The sequence below is a fragment of the Perognathus longimembris genome, chromosome 1, assembly GCF_023159225.1.
Source record: "Perognathus longimembris pacificus isolate PPM17 chromosome 1, ASM2315922v1, whole genome shotgun sequence".
Taxonomy (NCBI): Eukaryota; Metazoa; Chordata; class Mammalia; order Rodentia; family Heteromyidae; genus Perognathus; species Perognathus longimembris.
In genome coordinates, this window is record NC_063161.1 from 138,374,426 (window position 1) to 138,391,939 (window position 17,514).

At 38.4% G+C, this 17,514-nt stretch overlaps 1 protein-coding gene across 3 annotated transcripts in view; it reads left to right on the forward strand.

Moving 5' to 3' along the window:
- The window catches only part of Slc44a1 (solute carrier family 44 member 1), a 178,094-nt gene that overhangs the window by 117,405 nt on the left and 43,175 nt on the right, over positions 1-17,514 (forward strand). For all 3 annotated transcript variants that reach the window (XM_048338435.1, XM_048338443.1, XM_048338454.1), the window contains exons 11-14: positions 269-425; positions 1,585-1,668; positions 11,966-12,103; positions 16,635-16,871. In XM_048338435.1, coding sequence (XP_048194392.1) covers positions 269-425; positions 1,585-1,668; positions 11,966-12,103; positions 16,635-16,871 — 616 coding nt within the window. The remainder of the gene's footprint in view (positions 1-268; positions 426-1,584; positions 1,669-11,965; positions 12,104-16,634; positions 16,872-17,514) is intronic.

Below are 17,514 nucleotides of genomic sequence, written 5' to 3' on the forward strand. Positions count from 1 at the left end.
TTATACAACTAACTATGTGTTCATTAATAAGAGCTTTCGTAGCACCGTTTTTAGTCAAGAGCATAAGAGCCCCAATTGAAATAATACAGAGATGTGAAATGTAAGTTTTATGTGGTACATTAGTAGGGTGTAGTAGCTACATATTACTTAGTCATTTTGTCTTTAAGGTAGGATAGGAAGAGTAAACTGATTTTTCCTGTACTGTACTCAACCATACTATTCTGGTCTAGGCTTCGTTTTAATTATCTTTCTGGTCATTTTTAAATAGGGATAAAAGAAATTTGCCATTTACACCTATTTTGGCATCAGTGAATCGCCTTATCCGTTATCACCTTGGTACTGTGGCAAAAGGATCTTTTATTATCACACTAGTCAAGATTCCACGAATGATCCTTATGTACATACACAGTCAGCTCAAAGGAAAGGTAAGGAGAAATGTTTTCTGGACTTTCTTTGGGCATCTTCCACACCTCAGTTCTTCATGTAGTAAAACACTGCATGATGTCACATGTGAGATTTTGATTGTTATCTTCTGCCTTAACCAAGTGGAAGAAGCAAGCTTATCCTCCTTGTCTCCCACTCCCACACTCCATATGCTATTGAACAAATTTCATCTACCCCTGGTCACCAAGAAAACCCTGAACTTGGCTTGTGTTGACTCATATTCCTTTCTCCTAGAAAATCTTCACAGTCCCTTTTCTTTAATTTCTTTTTCATTGACTCTTAATAATTGTACATGCTTATGGGGTACAATGTGTTGTTTTGATACATGTACATCAATCCCAAAGACTGTTCCACAGCAAAGGGGACAATTGACAGCTTGAAAAAGCAAAAAAAGTGTGTAACTAATGCATCATACATGTGGTTGATATCTGGAATACATGAGAAATGTCATCTTACGCTTGACTGTGGAAATGACATTGATTTCAACATAGTTTAGCTCAAAAACCACCTCTTCCTAGAAATCTTTCCTGATTCCTCCCAATACCCAAGCATTTTAATCTCTCTCTGTGATCCTCACTTTCATAACTTTGAGTAGCTATACTCCATCATCTATGTTGAGTATTTTTTTGTCTCCTGTGAGATTTTTATATCCTTGCTGGTCTTACAAGTCCGTCTAGATCATATATTCGGTAGCAACTAAATAATGTTGACCTGAATGATTAAAAATAATTTAGACAGCCAGGCACTGGTAGCTCATACCTGTAATCCTAACTACTCAGGTAGCTGAGATCTGAGTATTATGGTTTGAAGCCTGCCTGTGAAGCTAAGTCTGTGAGAGTCTTGTCTCCAGCTAACCACCAAAAAGCCAGAATTGGAGCTTTGACTCAAGATAGAGCTCAGGGACCAGTGTCCAGTCCTTGAGTTCAAACCACAGTACTTAAGCCCCAGTTACTGGTCCCAGGACCAACACCAAAATAATAATGGTAACAATAATACTAATAATAACTCAGACGTATTTTGAAGGAAAAGAAAATATGGAGATTTTGACATTGTGAGTTTTATATTTTTATGAATATTGCAACATGTGAAGTCTTCTATGTGATTATTATTTTAATTATTTTTTTCCCTTTCTTTGCCTAGGAAAATGCTTGTGCACGATGTGTGTTGAAATCTTGCATTTGTTGCCTTTGGTGTCTTGAAAAGTGCCTAAATTATTTAAATCAGGTAAAATATTTTCAAATATAACCTTTACTTTCAAAAATAGGCTTTTGCTTCTTGTTCTAAGATAAAATAGTTAAATTTGAGCAATATACAGTAAAAGACACTTATTTCCAGCTGCCTGGGAAGTAGAGATCAGGAGGATTGTGTTTTAAGGCCAGACCAGACGAAACGATAACGAGACTCCATCTCAACCAATAAGCTGGTCTCGATGGGGCAGGGAATTCTAAGCTGGAAGATTATGGCCCAAGCCTAGATCCTTCCCCCCCCCCAAAAAAAAATATGAAACTCTATCTGAAAAATAACAAAAGTCAATATAGTTATCATTCCTCTTGAGCTTACTTGAAATAGGTTTATTTTATGGTATTACATATTTAATCTTAATCAAATGTCTATAAAAACTCAGTTGATATGTTATTAAGATTCATGTTACTTTTAATTTTAATAGATAGCTAAAACTCAGTGGGGTTCACCTTTCTGGAAAGACATCACATCCTGTCCTTCCCCCCTTTCTAGAATGTACTATAGCCATTGCTGTTGAATTACTTTAAATGTTGTTTGAAAGCTTTAGTTCAGTACAAAGCTGTTGCAACTGTCCACTATTATTCCAACCAGTGTAGTGCTATGCACTGTGATTCTGACCTAAGAAATACTATCAGAGGAAGTGCTGTTTCTAAGGTTGCCTGGAAGAATTGCTATTTAGGTGATAGAGGTAGTCATAGGGGGATGGGCAGGGCCTCTGTGTTTCTCTGTATGAGCCTGTGGGATTCACTGTGAAGCATTCTGCTCACCTTTTTTTTTCTTTCTCTTTTTGCTACTTTTCCATTCCCTGAAAATCAATCCTAATGTATTGATGCCCTCATCTAATAAGCCAAGGACAAAATTGACTTTCTCACCATTTACCTCTAAGTGATTGACTTTCTCACCACTTACCTCTAGGTATTGTACTTTCCATTCACTGCAGGACAGTCAAGGATGAGAGCCGCATGCCCATGGCATTGATTTTGCCTAAACTTTGCTCAGTCCGGCCCTTGGCTAATATGAGAAGGAGGGTATGATGTTTCACTAACAAAAGACATTCTTGCCAACCAGGATATTCCCTCTGGTTGTACAAGTGTTTGGAAACTCATTTAAAAATAATTGTAACATCTGTAGCTACCTGAAAAAAAATATGTTCTTTAAAGTTTGGTATGAGATGAAGTCATCCTTGTGGCAAAAGGAGATGGACACAGAAGATAAAAATCACTGTGATTTTGGACCCAGCATTCAGTAGCTTATCTTCATGGAGACAGCACAGCTAGCTCCCTAGCCTCTGTGCCTTGCACTCTCCTGAGGCAGGTTTTGTTTTAGCAGTTTCTAACTTGTGCCTGGAACGGTTTCCTTCCAACGCTGTGGCTGCTCTCACTGGGCCTCAAGGATTCTGTCCAAGCATCACCTCTAAGACTTTCCTCTTCACTGAGCTTCTATGTACCAGTGTAGACATCTAAGAACACACTAAGAAACAGAAACTCTTGTCTTGTCTTGTCTTACTTCACAAAGAGACTGGTTTTATTTGCCTTCCCAGAAGCCAGCAAAATGCCTATTACCCAACACGTTAGTTTAAGTGACTTTGTATGTCAGTGACTGTTTGGATTCAAAAAGACTAACATGGTGATACAAAACTAAATTAAGAACCTTATTGCAAATAGGCAGTTACAGTGAAATAAGAAAAGAAATAAAAAAGGATCCCAGTCAGTAACCAAGTGAAAAAAAGTGTAGCCTTTTCAGCAAGTTTATTCTAAGTTAAAGGTTAGTAAGTGGTTTCCTAGTAGTCCTGAGAGATTGATGTCTATTTTGGATCTGCATTGTGTGGAACATGGTATTTGAGGTTCAAGGGAAGCATTAGGTAGTAATAAGCAGGTGGCAATGGTTTGGAGGGGATTCCGAGTTCACACTATGGTTCTCTTAGGGAAAATGAAGTGTAGATGTGAGGGACTACCCACATGTAGCGTTTTGTGTCTCCTGTGCTCCTAGGGAGTGCCTCATTTGAAATGAGATGAACATATGGAAGGTATTAGGAGACTTCCTGCCATGACAGGTTGAGCATAAGGACAGGATACCTGTGGTAGAATGATTTAAACTTCCTTCCAGTGAGATGTTACAGATCTGGTGGGCACCCATCTGTTTGAAGTTTTCAACGTGATGGGATCATGGAAGTTCTGTGTAGGTCACCTCCAAAGACATTTTCTCTTAAATCCCCCAATATACTAGGAAGTGAGAACAGATGGGCTGGTGCCCAGAGGGCCCTCTTCTCAGTGCTGCCACACTTAGTGGGCTTTTCTATGCCTGGCATCCTGCTAGGGCTGGAGACACACGAGAGACAGCTCATGTTGCATTCTGTTTCCATTATCAATTACCAGCTCCTGAAAATGGAGGTCTTTTTTGCCACCCCTGTAAGATTGAGCCCCATCTTCAGAGCCTTCTTGGAGTGGTAAGGGAGAGTGCATATGTTGATGATGTATTTCATCTTAACACTGTAACTCACTCAGGCACAGTGAAACCTCTGAGCGTCAGTTTCCGTACTCATTATAAGTAAGAAGCATAGACTTGTCCTCACAAACCATGGATAAAGATGAAATGCAACAAGTAATCAACTCATAATGCCTACTTATAATGCCTAGCTTTAGTTGAATTTTAGCAAGAGTCCTCATTCTCCCCATTCCTTGCAAGGTTTTTGTGTTTTGGTTTTTAGCTTTATAAGCAAACTCCTACTCAGGCTCGAGAGTGGTGTTTTACTCCAAGGAAGCTATGGGAAAGATAATCCAAAAAATGATTTTAGAAAGACTTCCATCCTCTCTACTGATAAACATAGTATAAAAATACCAAAGCAGAATTTAGAGAGCCAAGACAAGAACAACCTCTTACGCATAATCTCACCATGCCAAAATAATTGTTACTCTCATGGAAATACTTCTCATTAGCTTTGGGAAAAGTGGTAACATAGCATTTCAGTGTAATGTCTGGTAATAAATATATAAGCCTCGTCTTTGAGGCAGAAATAGTAGCTATGTTGATGCTGCTCATATTGGAGGATGAAGAAACATGTGCTCTGCGCACATGTTTGGAGCCCAGCAAGTCCTTAGCCGGCAGCAGCTGCTTCTGAAGTCATAGCCACAGTTTGCTTCTTGTGCATTGTTTAGTAAGCAGTGACTTTTATGCTAAGAAAGGTTTTCTACTTAAAAATCATATAATTTTTCCTTTGTACCATTGTATTTTTTTTAATAAACCTCCATAGATTTCTTGCTTTTTCTCAGGGAAGTAGAGACTGATTCTAAACTTTTTTTTGTTTAGAATTTAATCAGTTGTTTTGGAATCAATTAGTGATTAATCTAGCCCTCTTCTGTATAAAATACCAATTTATTTATGTATTAAAGTCATACATCTTGCCTGAGTTTGTGTCAAGACTTTCTTTTCTATACCGTTGATATTGCTCAAATACTGAAATATTTAAGTATCGATGATTATATCTTACAATATAATCAAGTTCCTCTTGTTCTTATTTTTCAGAAATTCTTTGTTGGGCTGGGAATGTGGCCAGGTGGTAGAATGCCTGCCTATCATGAATAAGGCTCTGTGTTCATACCACAATGCCACAAAACAAACAAAACAAAATCTTGTCTAGGCCTGGTGTGATGACATACCCCTGAAATCCCAGCTAACTCAAGAAGCAGATATAGGAAGATTACACCTCAAGGCCAGCTTGGACAAACATGTTAATGAGATCTTCATCTTAACAAATAAGCTGAGCATGGTGATATGTACCACAATCTCAGTCATTCCAAAAGCATAGGAAGAAAGATAGCAATCTGAGTTGGCCTAAGACAAAAATATAAGACTGTCCTAAAAATAACTAAATCAAAAAGGGCTAGGGTATGACTCAAGTGGATGATTGCCTACTTAGCAAGTGTGAGGCTTTGATTTGAAACCTTTTAAATCTCAGTACTGTCCCCCTCCGATTCTTGTTGGATCACTTGTTTACTCTCTGTTGTTATCTTTAGACTATGTAATAAATAGAGTACAGAGAAATAGCAATATTAATCATAATGCTATCCAACATAGAGCATTGACTATGTGTCAGGTATAATGCTTCATGCTTTGCTTATAGACTCTCCCATTTAGAATCCTGCTTTATCTATACTCTTTAGAAGATGGTTAACAGTTGTGAATTAGTTATGTTCTATTGTGGTGTTTAGCTGTCTTTCCTAAGATGTGCCTGAGCAGGGATGGAAAACTCAAGACAGATGCAAGGGCCAGTTGAAGTAATGAGAGGAACAGATAGCAGAGATACTAATGTAAGAGAGAATGGTGGCGATTGTGGCAAATTGGAGAGCACATATTTCTTATAAAGAAGGCAGGTTTTATTCAGGGTCTTCTAGCCTATGCTATGTGTGAATTTAGAAACAGTTTCTAGCTTTCCAATTTTTTAAGATAAGCCAGAAATCTAGATGTTTACATTTGTCTCCTGCTATGTAAATATTGACAGCCACTCTTTTTAAAAAAATTGATTGAGCCAAAATCTAAGCTGTTGGGTTAGACAATGTCAGCTATTCATGGACTACCAGTGTTTTGCCTCTGCTTTGGAGAATTTATGGGACAATAGTAGACAGGGAAGTTGAGAAGCCATTTGCTATTTATAACATAGGTGTTGGAACTTTGCAAACAGAGCTGCTTTTTGTTCTGCAGGTGCTAAACACAACATGAAGGTGAAGACACATCTATTCTAACAGTAGTCACTTTAGGAAAAGAGATTGTTGCAATGAGAATGTTTTCTGTTGGGCAGAAGGTTGCTTAGTCCTTACTTTACTTGCACACCAATTGGAGACAGTCATTATGCCAGTGTTTTCTGATTGAAGAGCTCTTAAAATTATAAAGCTTTTCTCTACATAATGTGAAGAGTTTATAGAGAATCACTTTTGAGTGCAATGCTAAAATACCTGATACCATACTAAGCATACTTGACATACATTATAATCTCCCCACAGCTCCCCAAGGAAGGCATTGTTTCCTATTTCATAGATGAGAACTAGGACCCTGCTTCTCATCTGTGAGAATCTCAGCCATAATTGTGACCTTCTGCCATAACATTTTTGTCCACATTCTCAGTACTTCTTCACTATGTTTCATCATGCAAAATTACTAACAGGTCTCTTCGTCTAAAATACATTGTTTTTAAAAGATTCTGAGATAGGGGTCACCCTTTATCCTGCTTCTTGGCATTGGGAAGTCTCAAGCCTGTGTCCTTTGGGAGAATATGGAAGTTATCGGATGTTAAAAGGTGATGGACTCTGTGGGTAGTTTAGTTTGGGATACGAAAGGCTGAATCTTGAGAAGGTAGCTGGACTCAAAATCCTACCTAAGTTGTCTGTAGTAGAAAGCTCAGTTATTAGGGAAAACCTAGAACACAATTTCCTAATAATCTTTGCATGTCCTTTTATACCAGGAGATACACAAATGGAGTGAAATTTCTGTGGTCTGAAGTGGTCTTCAGCACATTTTTCTTCCTGAGGCCATCTTGAACTTTGTGTTTTTCATGCTTGCACCTTATCTTCCTGTCCTGGGAGTAAAGAGCTTAGAAAATATCCATCTATGGTTTTTCAATTACCATGAATACAAAGTACTTATAAAGATTTTTAGGAATGCTGCTTAGGCAGTATTTCAATGATGGTGTCGTACCTACCCTAGAACGGAGGGTTGGAGAAAAGGAAGAATTTACATAGGCTTCTCTTCTAAAAGTAGATGAATGGGGCAGGGTGTGGTGACACAAAAAAGCAAGAGGAGGAATAATAATTCTCAAGTGAATTCAAAGCCTTTGCAGTTTGATTTAGAAGTTTTGGATGCTCTGATGTAGGTGGCTGATATGAAGATAACAGAGGAAAGAGAATGAGAATATGTGGGACCTCTCTTGCTTTTTGTCTTCTAGTTCAGGGAAGCTCGTGGTGAAATTAGAAAAGGTAGAACAATATAGTTAAGAGTGAGTTGCTTCTCATTTGAGGGGAGGGGGGACTAAGACAGACCCAGTTTATAGAAATGGGTTGTCTGATTTCATTTGACTCTAGACAATGCAGTGTTTTTTTAAATCAATATTATAAATCATAATCACTATAGTTAATGTGGAAGAATATTTTTCACCTGAAATTCTATTACTAGTATCTGGTTCATTAATCTCTTAATCATATCTTAGAATATAGGAAATAAGGCTGGGGATATAGCCTAGTGGCAAGAGTGCCTGCCTCGGATACACGAGGCCCTAGGTTCGGTTCCCCAGCACCACATATACAGAAAAAAAACGGCCAGAAGCGGCGCTGTGGCTCAAGTGGCAGAGTGCTAGCCTTGAGCGGGAAGAAGCCAGGGACAGTGCTCAGGCCCTGAGTCCAAGGCCCAGGACTGGCCCAAAAAAAAAAAAAAAAAAAAAAAAAAATTAAAAATAAAAAAAGAATATAGGAAATAAGGTACTTCTCCTCAAGGGAGTTATTTGCCAGATCACCAAATTAGTGATACCAGATCAATTCTGGTAAATTGCTGAACAAAAGCATTATAATGAGAGGGCTGAGGGTATCACTCAGTGGTAGAGTACTTGCCTAGCACATGTGAGGACCTGGGTTTAGTCCTCAATACTATCCAAACAAAGAAGAGGAGGGAAGAAAAAAAGAGATGAAACAAAAAGTTGTACAAATTATTAAAACATAAAATGAGCACATGAGGTTTTCATTTCAAAAAGATTAAGAAACTGTTCCATAGATTGTAAACAAAGTTAAAATTGATCTTTAGCAATACTATAGAACAGGTCAGCAAAAAGGACCAAAAAGCAAGTAATTTCACATTTATGGGCCATGTAGTCTCTATCATAAGTGCTCAATTCTGCCAAATAAGCAGAGCTGTGTTCCAGTAAAATTTTATTTATACAGTGGTCAGCAGGCCAGATAGCACCCTTCTTAAAGTTTAAATGGGTATTTTTGTGAGCACTTGGAAAACTAGTGAGAACAAGGGACCATTCTGTTCTTTGAAAACAGGTCTGGCTGAAGGAGTTTTTCTGCATCTTTCTCAGCAGTGTTACTATAAAACAAAGTCACAAGGGTATATTTTTACTTCATTGAGGCTTTTTTTTTTGCCAGTCCTGGGGCTTGGACTCAGGGCCTGAGCACTGTCCCTGGCTTCTTTTTGCTCAAGGCTAGCACTTTGCCACTTGAGCCACAGCACCACTTCTGGCCATTTTCTGTAAATGTGGTGCTAGGGAATTGAACCCAGGGCTTCATGTATGTGAGACAAGCACTCTTGCCACTAGGCCATATCCCCAGCCCCTCATTGAGGCATTTTGCAGGCTGTTTTACAGCAAAGTAAGCCAGACACAAAGCAACATAGGTTGCATGGTCTCCTTCATTAGAATGTGCCTTTAAATCTACAAGTAAACACACTGGATGGTAAAAGGAAAAAAAATACACTGAGACATGATAAATTATGTGGGTTTCTAGGATTTCATGCAGAATGAGGCCAAAGAAGAATATTCTTAAGAGAGGATCACATAGGCGCAATACCTATGTGCATCTGATCATATACAATGATATTTATAGAAATGAACTCCAGGAAATGGAAACAAGAGGGTTTTCTTTCTTTGTTGCTGTTTTTGTTTTCTTTTCCTTTTGTCTTGTTTGTCCATTTATCTGTCTTTGGGAGGATAATGGGGAGCACAGAAATGGAGGGATAAAGGACGAACAAATGCAGCAGTGATATTCACTAGACCACTTGAAGGTGAGGACAAGAAGTCAAAACTGAGAGAGTGAGGGAAGGGGTGACATTGGGTTTTTTTTGTTTTTTTTTTTTGGCCAGTCCTGGGCCTTGGACTCAGGGCCTGAGCACTGTCCCTGGCTTCTTCCCGCTCAAGGCTAGCACTCTGCCACTTGAGCCACAGCGCCGCTTCTGGCCGTTTTCTGTATATGTGGTGCTGGGGAATCGAACCTAGGGCCTCGTGTATCCGAGGCAGGCACTCTTGCCACTAGGCTATATCCCCAGCCCCTTTGTTTTTGTTTTTTAAAGGTACTCTTTACCTGACTTACATAAATGCAATTTTGGAGAAAATGGGAGGAAATAATATGGAGAAGTACAGTCAAATAGCTAACTAGTTCCTGCTGTCTAATAACAGATTAAAAAAAAACAAATGGCAGATGAGAAGCAGTGAATGAATTCTAAGAAGCTCAATATGGGATATCTTTAAAATATTTTGAATTTTAACTTTTGAAATAATCACAATATACTTATACATTTTCATAGTACATTAACCCAGGTTATACAATGAAATTCTACATAGCAAAAATCATATCTCTCAAAGTACTATGTAATTAATATCCTGCTGTTGCATCATTGAAAAAAAAAGTTTAAGGACCTTAGGTAATAATCTGCTCTGTACAGTTTTTTTTTTTTTTTTGTCAGCTGTGGGGCTTGAACTGAGGGACTGGGTGCTGTCCCTGAGCCTCTTTGTGCTCAAGGCTAGCGCTCTACCTCTTGAGCCACAGCGCCACTTCCATCTGTACAGTTCTTATTCTTCAGCTCTGAAATGTTCTATATTTTTAATGAATTTCATCATATAATGGCAAACTAAATTTTTCATAACTCAAACTTCTCTATACTATAATCCTAAGAACTAGCAATGTAAAACTAGAATATTCATGAATGTGTCTCCCAAAATCAGTGTTTAAAGCTATATAGGAAACCCTTCATGTTCAACAGTTTTCTAGTTATTACAATATTTTGGGCTCACTGACAATTTAAGTCAGCACTAAAATTCCTAAGGGCCAAAAATTTTAGTCACAACTATATACTTTTCCTTCTTCATACTCAGGCATATCAATGTTGAAATGCTTGTTTGCCCTTCTCAGAAGATGGTAAGGTCAGAAGATGACCTACAATGTTATGCAGAAAGGAATGGAAAATATTAAGAGTTTGTAAGTAGAAGTTCAGGAACAGAATACAGAGGTTTAAATGAAGTCCATCACATGCCTGGGACTCAGTATTACAAGAGACGGAAAACTCTGAGCACAATTGTCTTAAACAAGGGGAAGGAAGTGATTATCAGCAACACATTAATTTTTATAACTGAAAAGTCTAGAAATCTGGCTCATTCCTAATGGTTGCAAACTTGCAAACTTCCCTTGAGTCTGATTTACCAAGGCTTCAGCGTTGGCTTTCACCCCTGGTTTCACAAAGTGACTTCCAGAAGCTTTTCCCATTATATTGGTAAAAGACTTTTGCCCATTCACACACACAGAAGTTTTTCATGGAAGCCTTTGGAAGGGAAAAGGGGCTTCTTTTCCACCATAGTCCCAGGGAACATCTTTTACTTTCATTAGCTCTAATTAGTTTATGTATTAACACCTAAAGAAGTGGGTAGCACGTTCTGATTGGCTCAAGTCAGTGAAGACCCACCCTCAGGGCAGAGTTAGTATGAACTCTACTTATTAGACTACTACTTATTACTATTAGACTAATGAGGAAGGAGGTTTTCTCTGTAGGTTTGAGGTCCTGAATCCATGGGGGAGAGAGATGGATAAAACCTGGGTTACAAAACAGTTATCTACAATGAAGCTGTGGGAAATGGCAAAACAGAAGAAAGCCACCAAAGCAGAGATGATGGGTGTTCCAGACAAAGCGTCCCAGCAGTCTCATGCGTATACATGTCTCTGCAGCTTGGGAAGCAACACTAGAATGTGTTTTGTGTCACCCACATTTGTAGTCTTGAACCTGAGCCAAAAGGTTCAATTATGTTTGCTTCACAAAGACAGGGAGTTCATACATGTTGGAAAAGTCTATGTATGCAAGTAGTTTTCTTTAAGACTCAAGCCACTGAATAGCTTTTTTAAACTATGTTTCTTTGTACTCCATCTCAGTTTTTACCTCATGAAAGCCCTGGTTTTGACTGAAATAGCCTTTAAAAAGCTGTGTTGTAATTATGCCTGGTGTACATCTTTAAAAAGTAAGATTCCACATGGTGCGGGTGGCTCACACCTATAATCCTAGCTATTTAGTAGGCTGAAATCTAAGGATTGTGGTTGAAAGCCAGAACAGGCAAGAAAGTCCATGACTTTTATCTCTAATAAAGTAATCAGAAAAAGCTGGAAGTGGCACTGCATCTCTAGTGGTAAAGTGCTAGCCTTCAGCACAAAGAGGCTCAGTAACAGTGCCCAGGCTTAGAGTTCAAGCCTCAGGACCAGTAGGGGCAGGGGGGAAGTAAGTTTACATTTCCTGCTGAAATTTTTTTTTATCTTTTACACAGAATGCATACACAGCCACAGCTATCAACAGCACCAACTTCTGCACCTCAGCAAAGGATGCCTTTGTCATCCTGGTGGAGAATGCCCTGCGAGTGGCCGCCATCAACACCGTGGGAGATTTCATGCTGTTCCTAGGCAAGGTAAGACCAAGCCTGTTGTCTGAGACAAGGATATTGTCTTGGTAAGTTTTGTTCTTGTAAAAATTTGCCCTTTATCTCAACACAAAACTGCAGCTCATTTAATATGTAGCAATCACTTGTAAACCCTTCAATGTTCATCAGTAGATATGTTTCTATTTACTGTATGTGTATTATGTTCATTTAACCCTCACAACCAAATTAAAAGGCAAATTCCGTTAGTCTCATTTTTCAGATGGTAGAACAGTAGCATGTTGAGGCTAAGTAATTGGCTCATGTTTATTCTGATATATATGGGAAACAAGTGGGCACTGGTGACTCACACCTATAATCCTAGCTACTCAGGAGGCTGAGATAGGCGGATCATGGATCAAAGCCAGCCTGGGCAGGAAAGTCTGTGAGACTCTTATCTCCAATAAACTACTCAGAAAAATCTGAAATCGGCACTGTGTCTCAAGTGGTAGAGCACTAGCCACAAGCAAAAGAAGCTCAGAGATAGCACCTAGGCCCTGACTTTAAGCTCCAGGACCAGCAAAAAGCAAAACAAAACAAACCCTCAAAAGCATGAACTAGGAAACTATCATTGTAGTGATTCGGGGTGTTACTACATCTAAAATCTAAAGTCCTGGATTTGAATTCTAGCTCTAACACTCAGTATGTGACATAACTTCTCTGTGTTTCTTTGTTCATTGATAAAAGATGACAATAGGGCCAATCTTCCAGATTTGTCAAGATTAGACTGATGAATGAATGAATGTAGGGTATCTAGGAGAGTGTTTGACACATTCTTCAGCTGTCATTGTTACTTCATATAGAGCCTTTTATTTTTTTTTAATTTTTATTGTCAAACTGATATACAGAGCAGTTACAGTTTCATACATTAGGCAATGGATACATTTCCTGTACTGTTTGTTACCTCCTCCCTCATTCCCCCCAATATAGAGCCTTCTAAAATAGAGCTATTAGAGACCTCTACTTCCCTTAAAAGTGCCTGAGAAGAAACAATTTATTCCATACTCTAAAACCTGCAGAATAAAGAGTTGCAATATACTTAGATTTCATGGCACCTGTATTTCAGGTGCCATAAAGTACTTAGAAAATTTGGAAAGATGAGAGAAGAATAAGATTTACCATGCCACCACTATAACCTCCTCTCCTGATTTCTGTATATTCCATCTTACTGCTATTTCATAGGCTTGTGTTTCTATACTGTAACAGTCATAGCATGCACACCTGTTAGCCCTGATCTTTTATACTTCATAGAATTACACCTTTTCCATCTTGCTTCGAGAATCTTCCTAATTACACATAATAATGATGGTTCATCAAAAGCTATTCTCTTACTAATACTCTTGCTAATGAGCAATGAAGTTACTCCTTCCAGTCTACATTTTACATGGTTTTGGAGCCGGGTGTCAGTAGCGCATGCCTACAGTGGTAGTTACTCTTAAAGCTGAGATCGAAAGACATTGGTTCACAGCCCATTCAGGCAGACAGATCTGTGAGACTGTTGGTTTGTTGTGTCCATACTGGGGCTTGAACTCAGGGCCATCTTCTCTTTTCTAACATTTTTGCTTAAGGCTGGCGGTGTGCCACTTGAGCCACATCTCCACTTCAAATCTCTGAGTGTCTTGTTTTGTTTTGTTTTTGCCAGTCCTGGGGCTTGAACTCAGGGCCTGAGCACTGTCCCTGTCTTCTTTTTGCTCAAGGCTAGCACTCTACCACTTCAGCCGGCTTTTTCTATATATGTGGTGCTGAGGAATCGAACCCAGTGCTTCATGTATATGAGGTGAGCATTTTACCACTAGGCCATATTCCCAGCCCCTCTCTGAGACTCTTATAGCCAGTTTATTAGCAAAAAGCTGGAACTGGAAGTATGGCTTGAGCTACCTCTTCTTCCTCTAATTGACTTTAACATTTCATATGTGGTTTAGTAGCAAGGTAAGAGCATAAATAAACAACCCTAGCTCTCCAACATGGAGACATAACTCATTCTGAAGTTGAAACTACAAGAAGGAAAGGAAATAACCATGTGGAAACTACCACAATATGTACTTCACTAAAAGAGATGATTCATAGGTATATAGCCACAAAATGTGTGGGAATAGTCTACCATGTCTTGGGTAGATTCAGATTTACTCCATAAAATCATCTGAAATGGTATGGGAGAGGGCAGAAGCATTATAGATGAACTTCTGTATCACCTAATATATTATAATTCATGGTTAAGGTAACAGTGAAGGAGGGATGCCTCGATGTTGGTAAATAATAAGAAGGATGAGAAGTCTTCTTGTTGTGTACTAGTTAAGAAAGGGCTGCTGTTGTTGTATAGTACACTTCCTTTTCCTGCATTTAAAACTTATACTAGGAGGCTAAGTAAAAGGGATGGGAAAGAGTATGTCTGAGATTCAATATAATCTGTTATTGCTGTGTGTCAGGTTCCAAGTGTTTGCTGGGTTTTTCCCTGGGGAGAGTCCTAGGTTGGCATCATGAAACCAATATTTGAGAGGAATCTAATGTCTACCCTGTGACCTTGAGCAGGTTGGCTCTGAATATATTTCCTAATCCATAAAATAGGTTTGATAATGTTTGCCATAGACCATTCCTAGGGTTATTGAAGAGATGAAATAAAATGTATTTTAATTTATTTATTGTCAAAGCGATGTACACAGAGGTTACAGTTTCATATGTAAGGCAGTAAGTACATTTCTTATTAAACTTGTTACCTCCTCCCTCATTTCCCCATCTTCCCCCTTCCCAGTTCCCTCCTGTGCCCCCAGTTGTACAGTTGGTTTACAACATATTGTCTTCTAAGTATTGCTGTTGCATTGGTTCGCCTTTTACCTTTTGTCCATTTTGATGTTTCCCTTCCCTAGTTCCAATAAACATATATCCAATACAGGGTACCAGTTAAAGTGACATCAGTGGTGAAACCATGGGGAAGAAAGACAAAAGAAAAAGGCATAATTTCACGATACCTTGAAAATAACAACAACAATGATAAACTACTTACTTCCATAACTTGGAGTTCATTTTGCTTAGCATCATCTTGTATGTTCATATGTACATAGCTATTGAGCTATTGTGATCTTCTGCTAGGACTATCCTAGACATGTACTAATTATTACTCTGTTTCTTTGGGTCTGGCTCTCTTCACTTAGTATGATTTTTTTTTCCCCCAGCAACCCTGCTTTTGGACATTTACCCAAAGGATTACAAACAAGACCACACTAAAGATACAGCACAACTATGTTCACTGCAGCACAATTTACTATCACTACAATATGGAGCCCACCCAGATGCCCTTCAGTAGATGAGTGGACCAAGGAAACATGGTCCAACATACACAATAGAATTCTGTACTTCCATCAAAAAGAATGACATTGCCCCATTCATAAGGAAATGGAAAGACTTAGAAATATATATATATATATATATATATATACATATTTTAAAACATAAAAAGTCTTGCATATGAACTGATGAAGCAACAGAGTAGATGGCTTATAGCAATTGGCAAACTGGGTACTTCTTTCATTATTTTAGCATGGATGTTATAGGTTTCCTTTCTTCACAGTCTAAATCTAAACCTCATTACAAATTAGATAAAATTGTCCATATATTTTACATAAAATAAAATATAAAACAGAAAAAGTTCTAAGAATAGAAATGTTTGTTACAGCATAATTTATGTCCAAAAATAATATAAATCTCTACCAGTATGAGAATGGTTAAACTTTAAATCACCCATAAGATGAATTTATGCAGCTGAATAAGTATTTATGAAGCATTTATAATGATACTATAAATTTGAATGAAGAGTTTATAATATTTCGATTAGGTAATACAATTTCATGTGTATGAATGCTTAGAAAAGTGCATACCAATACCAATTTCAATCATTTTTTCTGAGTGCTGAATGTAATTTTTTTAATATGCATACATTTACCTTTAAAATTTCCATATTCTAAAATAGGTAAGGTTTTCAGGAGCAACATAGCATCACAGCACTTAGAACCCTCAATTTTTTTTCCTTTTCTTTTTCCTTTTTTTTTTGTTTTTGTTTTTTGGTGCAGTCCTGGATTTGAATTCTGAGTGCTGTGTCTGAGCTTTTTTTTGCTGAAGGCTAGCACTCCACAAGTAGAGCCACAGCTCCGCTTCCAGCCTTTTTGGTGGCTAATTGGAGCTAAGAATCTCACTGACTTTACTGCCCTGGGCTGGCTTTGAATCACAATCCTCAGATCTCAGCCTCCTGCGTAATAAGGAGTATTGTTGTGAGCCACTAGTACCAGGCCTGCTCACTTATCTTTAATAGAAGCAAGAGTCAGTTTGTGTATTATTTTTTTTAATTTGTATAAAGTGATGCACATGCATAACTAGGTTTTATGGGTCTATCTGAATTTGATTTCCTTAATTTGAGATGGATGACCTTCATTTATCAAAAGTAAGAGCACTTTAAGTCTACAGGTAATGAAGAATTTTCCGGTGTTCTGCCGTAGGATCTTAAGTGTGGTCTCTGCTCTTTCTGCTGCAGGTGCTGATAGTCTGCAGCACAGGTCTGGCTGGGATTATGCTGCTCAACTACCAGCAGGATTACACAGTATGGGTGCTGCCTCTGATCATCGTCTGCCTCTTTGCTTTCCTAGTCGCTCATTGCTTCCTGTCCATTTATGAAATGGTAGTGGATGTATTATTCTTGTGTTTTGCCATTGATACAAAATACAATGATGGGAGCCCTGGCAGAGAATTCTATATGGATAAAGTGTTGATGGTAAGTACTGTTAATGACTTCTACTGTGTGAGAGATAAGAAATAATAATAAAATTATTCTACAACACATCCCTCCACATTTAATTTTCACTACAGGCAATGGAGTGATTCAGTTTTAAAACGGTAGTACTCACTCACTGATGAAGTTCCTCTTGGGCAAATTAGGGAAGAAGGTCTTCCTGGCATGGAGAAGACTGCTTCAGATTGCCTCACTGCGACAACACTGGTTAATAGCCCAAAGTGCATACTATTCTAACTGCTGCCACTCTCTGCAGCTTGTCTGATTTGAAAAGTGTTTTCAATGTGCTTTCTAGTGTTTGACTTGGAATATTGGGCCACTGATGTTCTAAGAGCCTCTTGAAACGGGCATAAAGACAAAAAAGGCTGATTCTCACATCTTATGGACAGTTTCTCTCCAGCAGTCAGTTTTCCAACTGTCCTTATTGTTAAAACTTACCTCCTAACAGTGCCAGGCCAAACTGAAGGCATTTCATAATGAACACATATAACAGACCTCTGCCTGATAGATTGTTTTGTATTTTCATACATATCTGAGACTTTACTTAGACACTATTTTCATGTATTATACAGCTATATTGCTCTGTGTCTTCCCTATATTAGGACCTCAGTTAAAATTTTTAAAC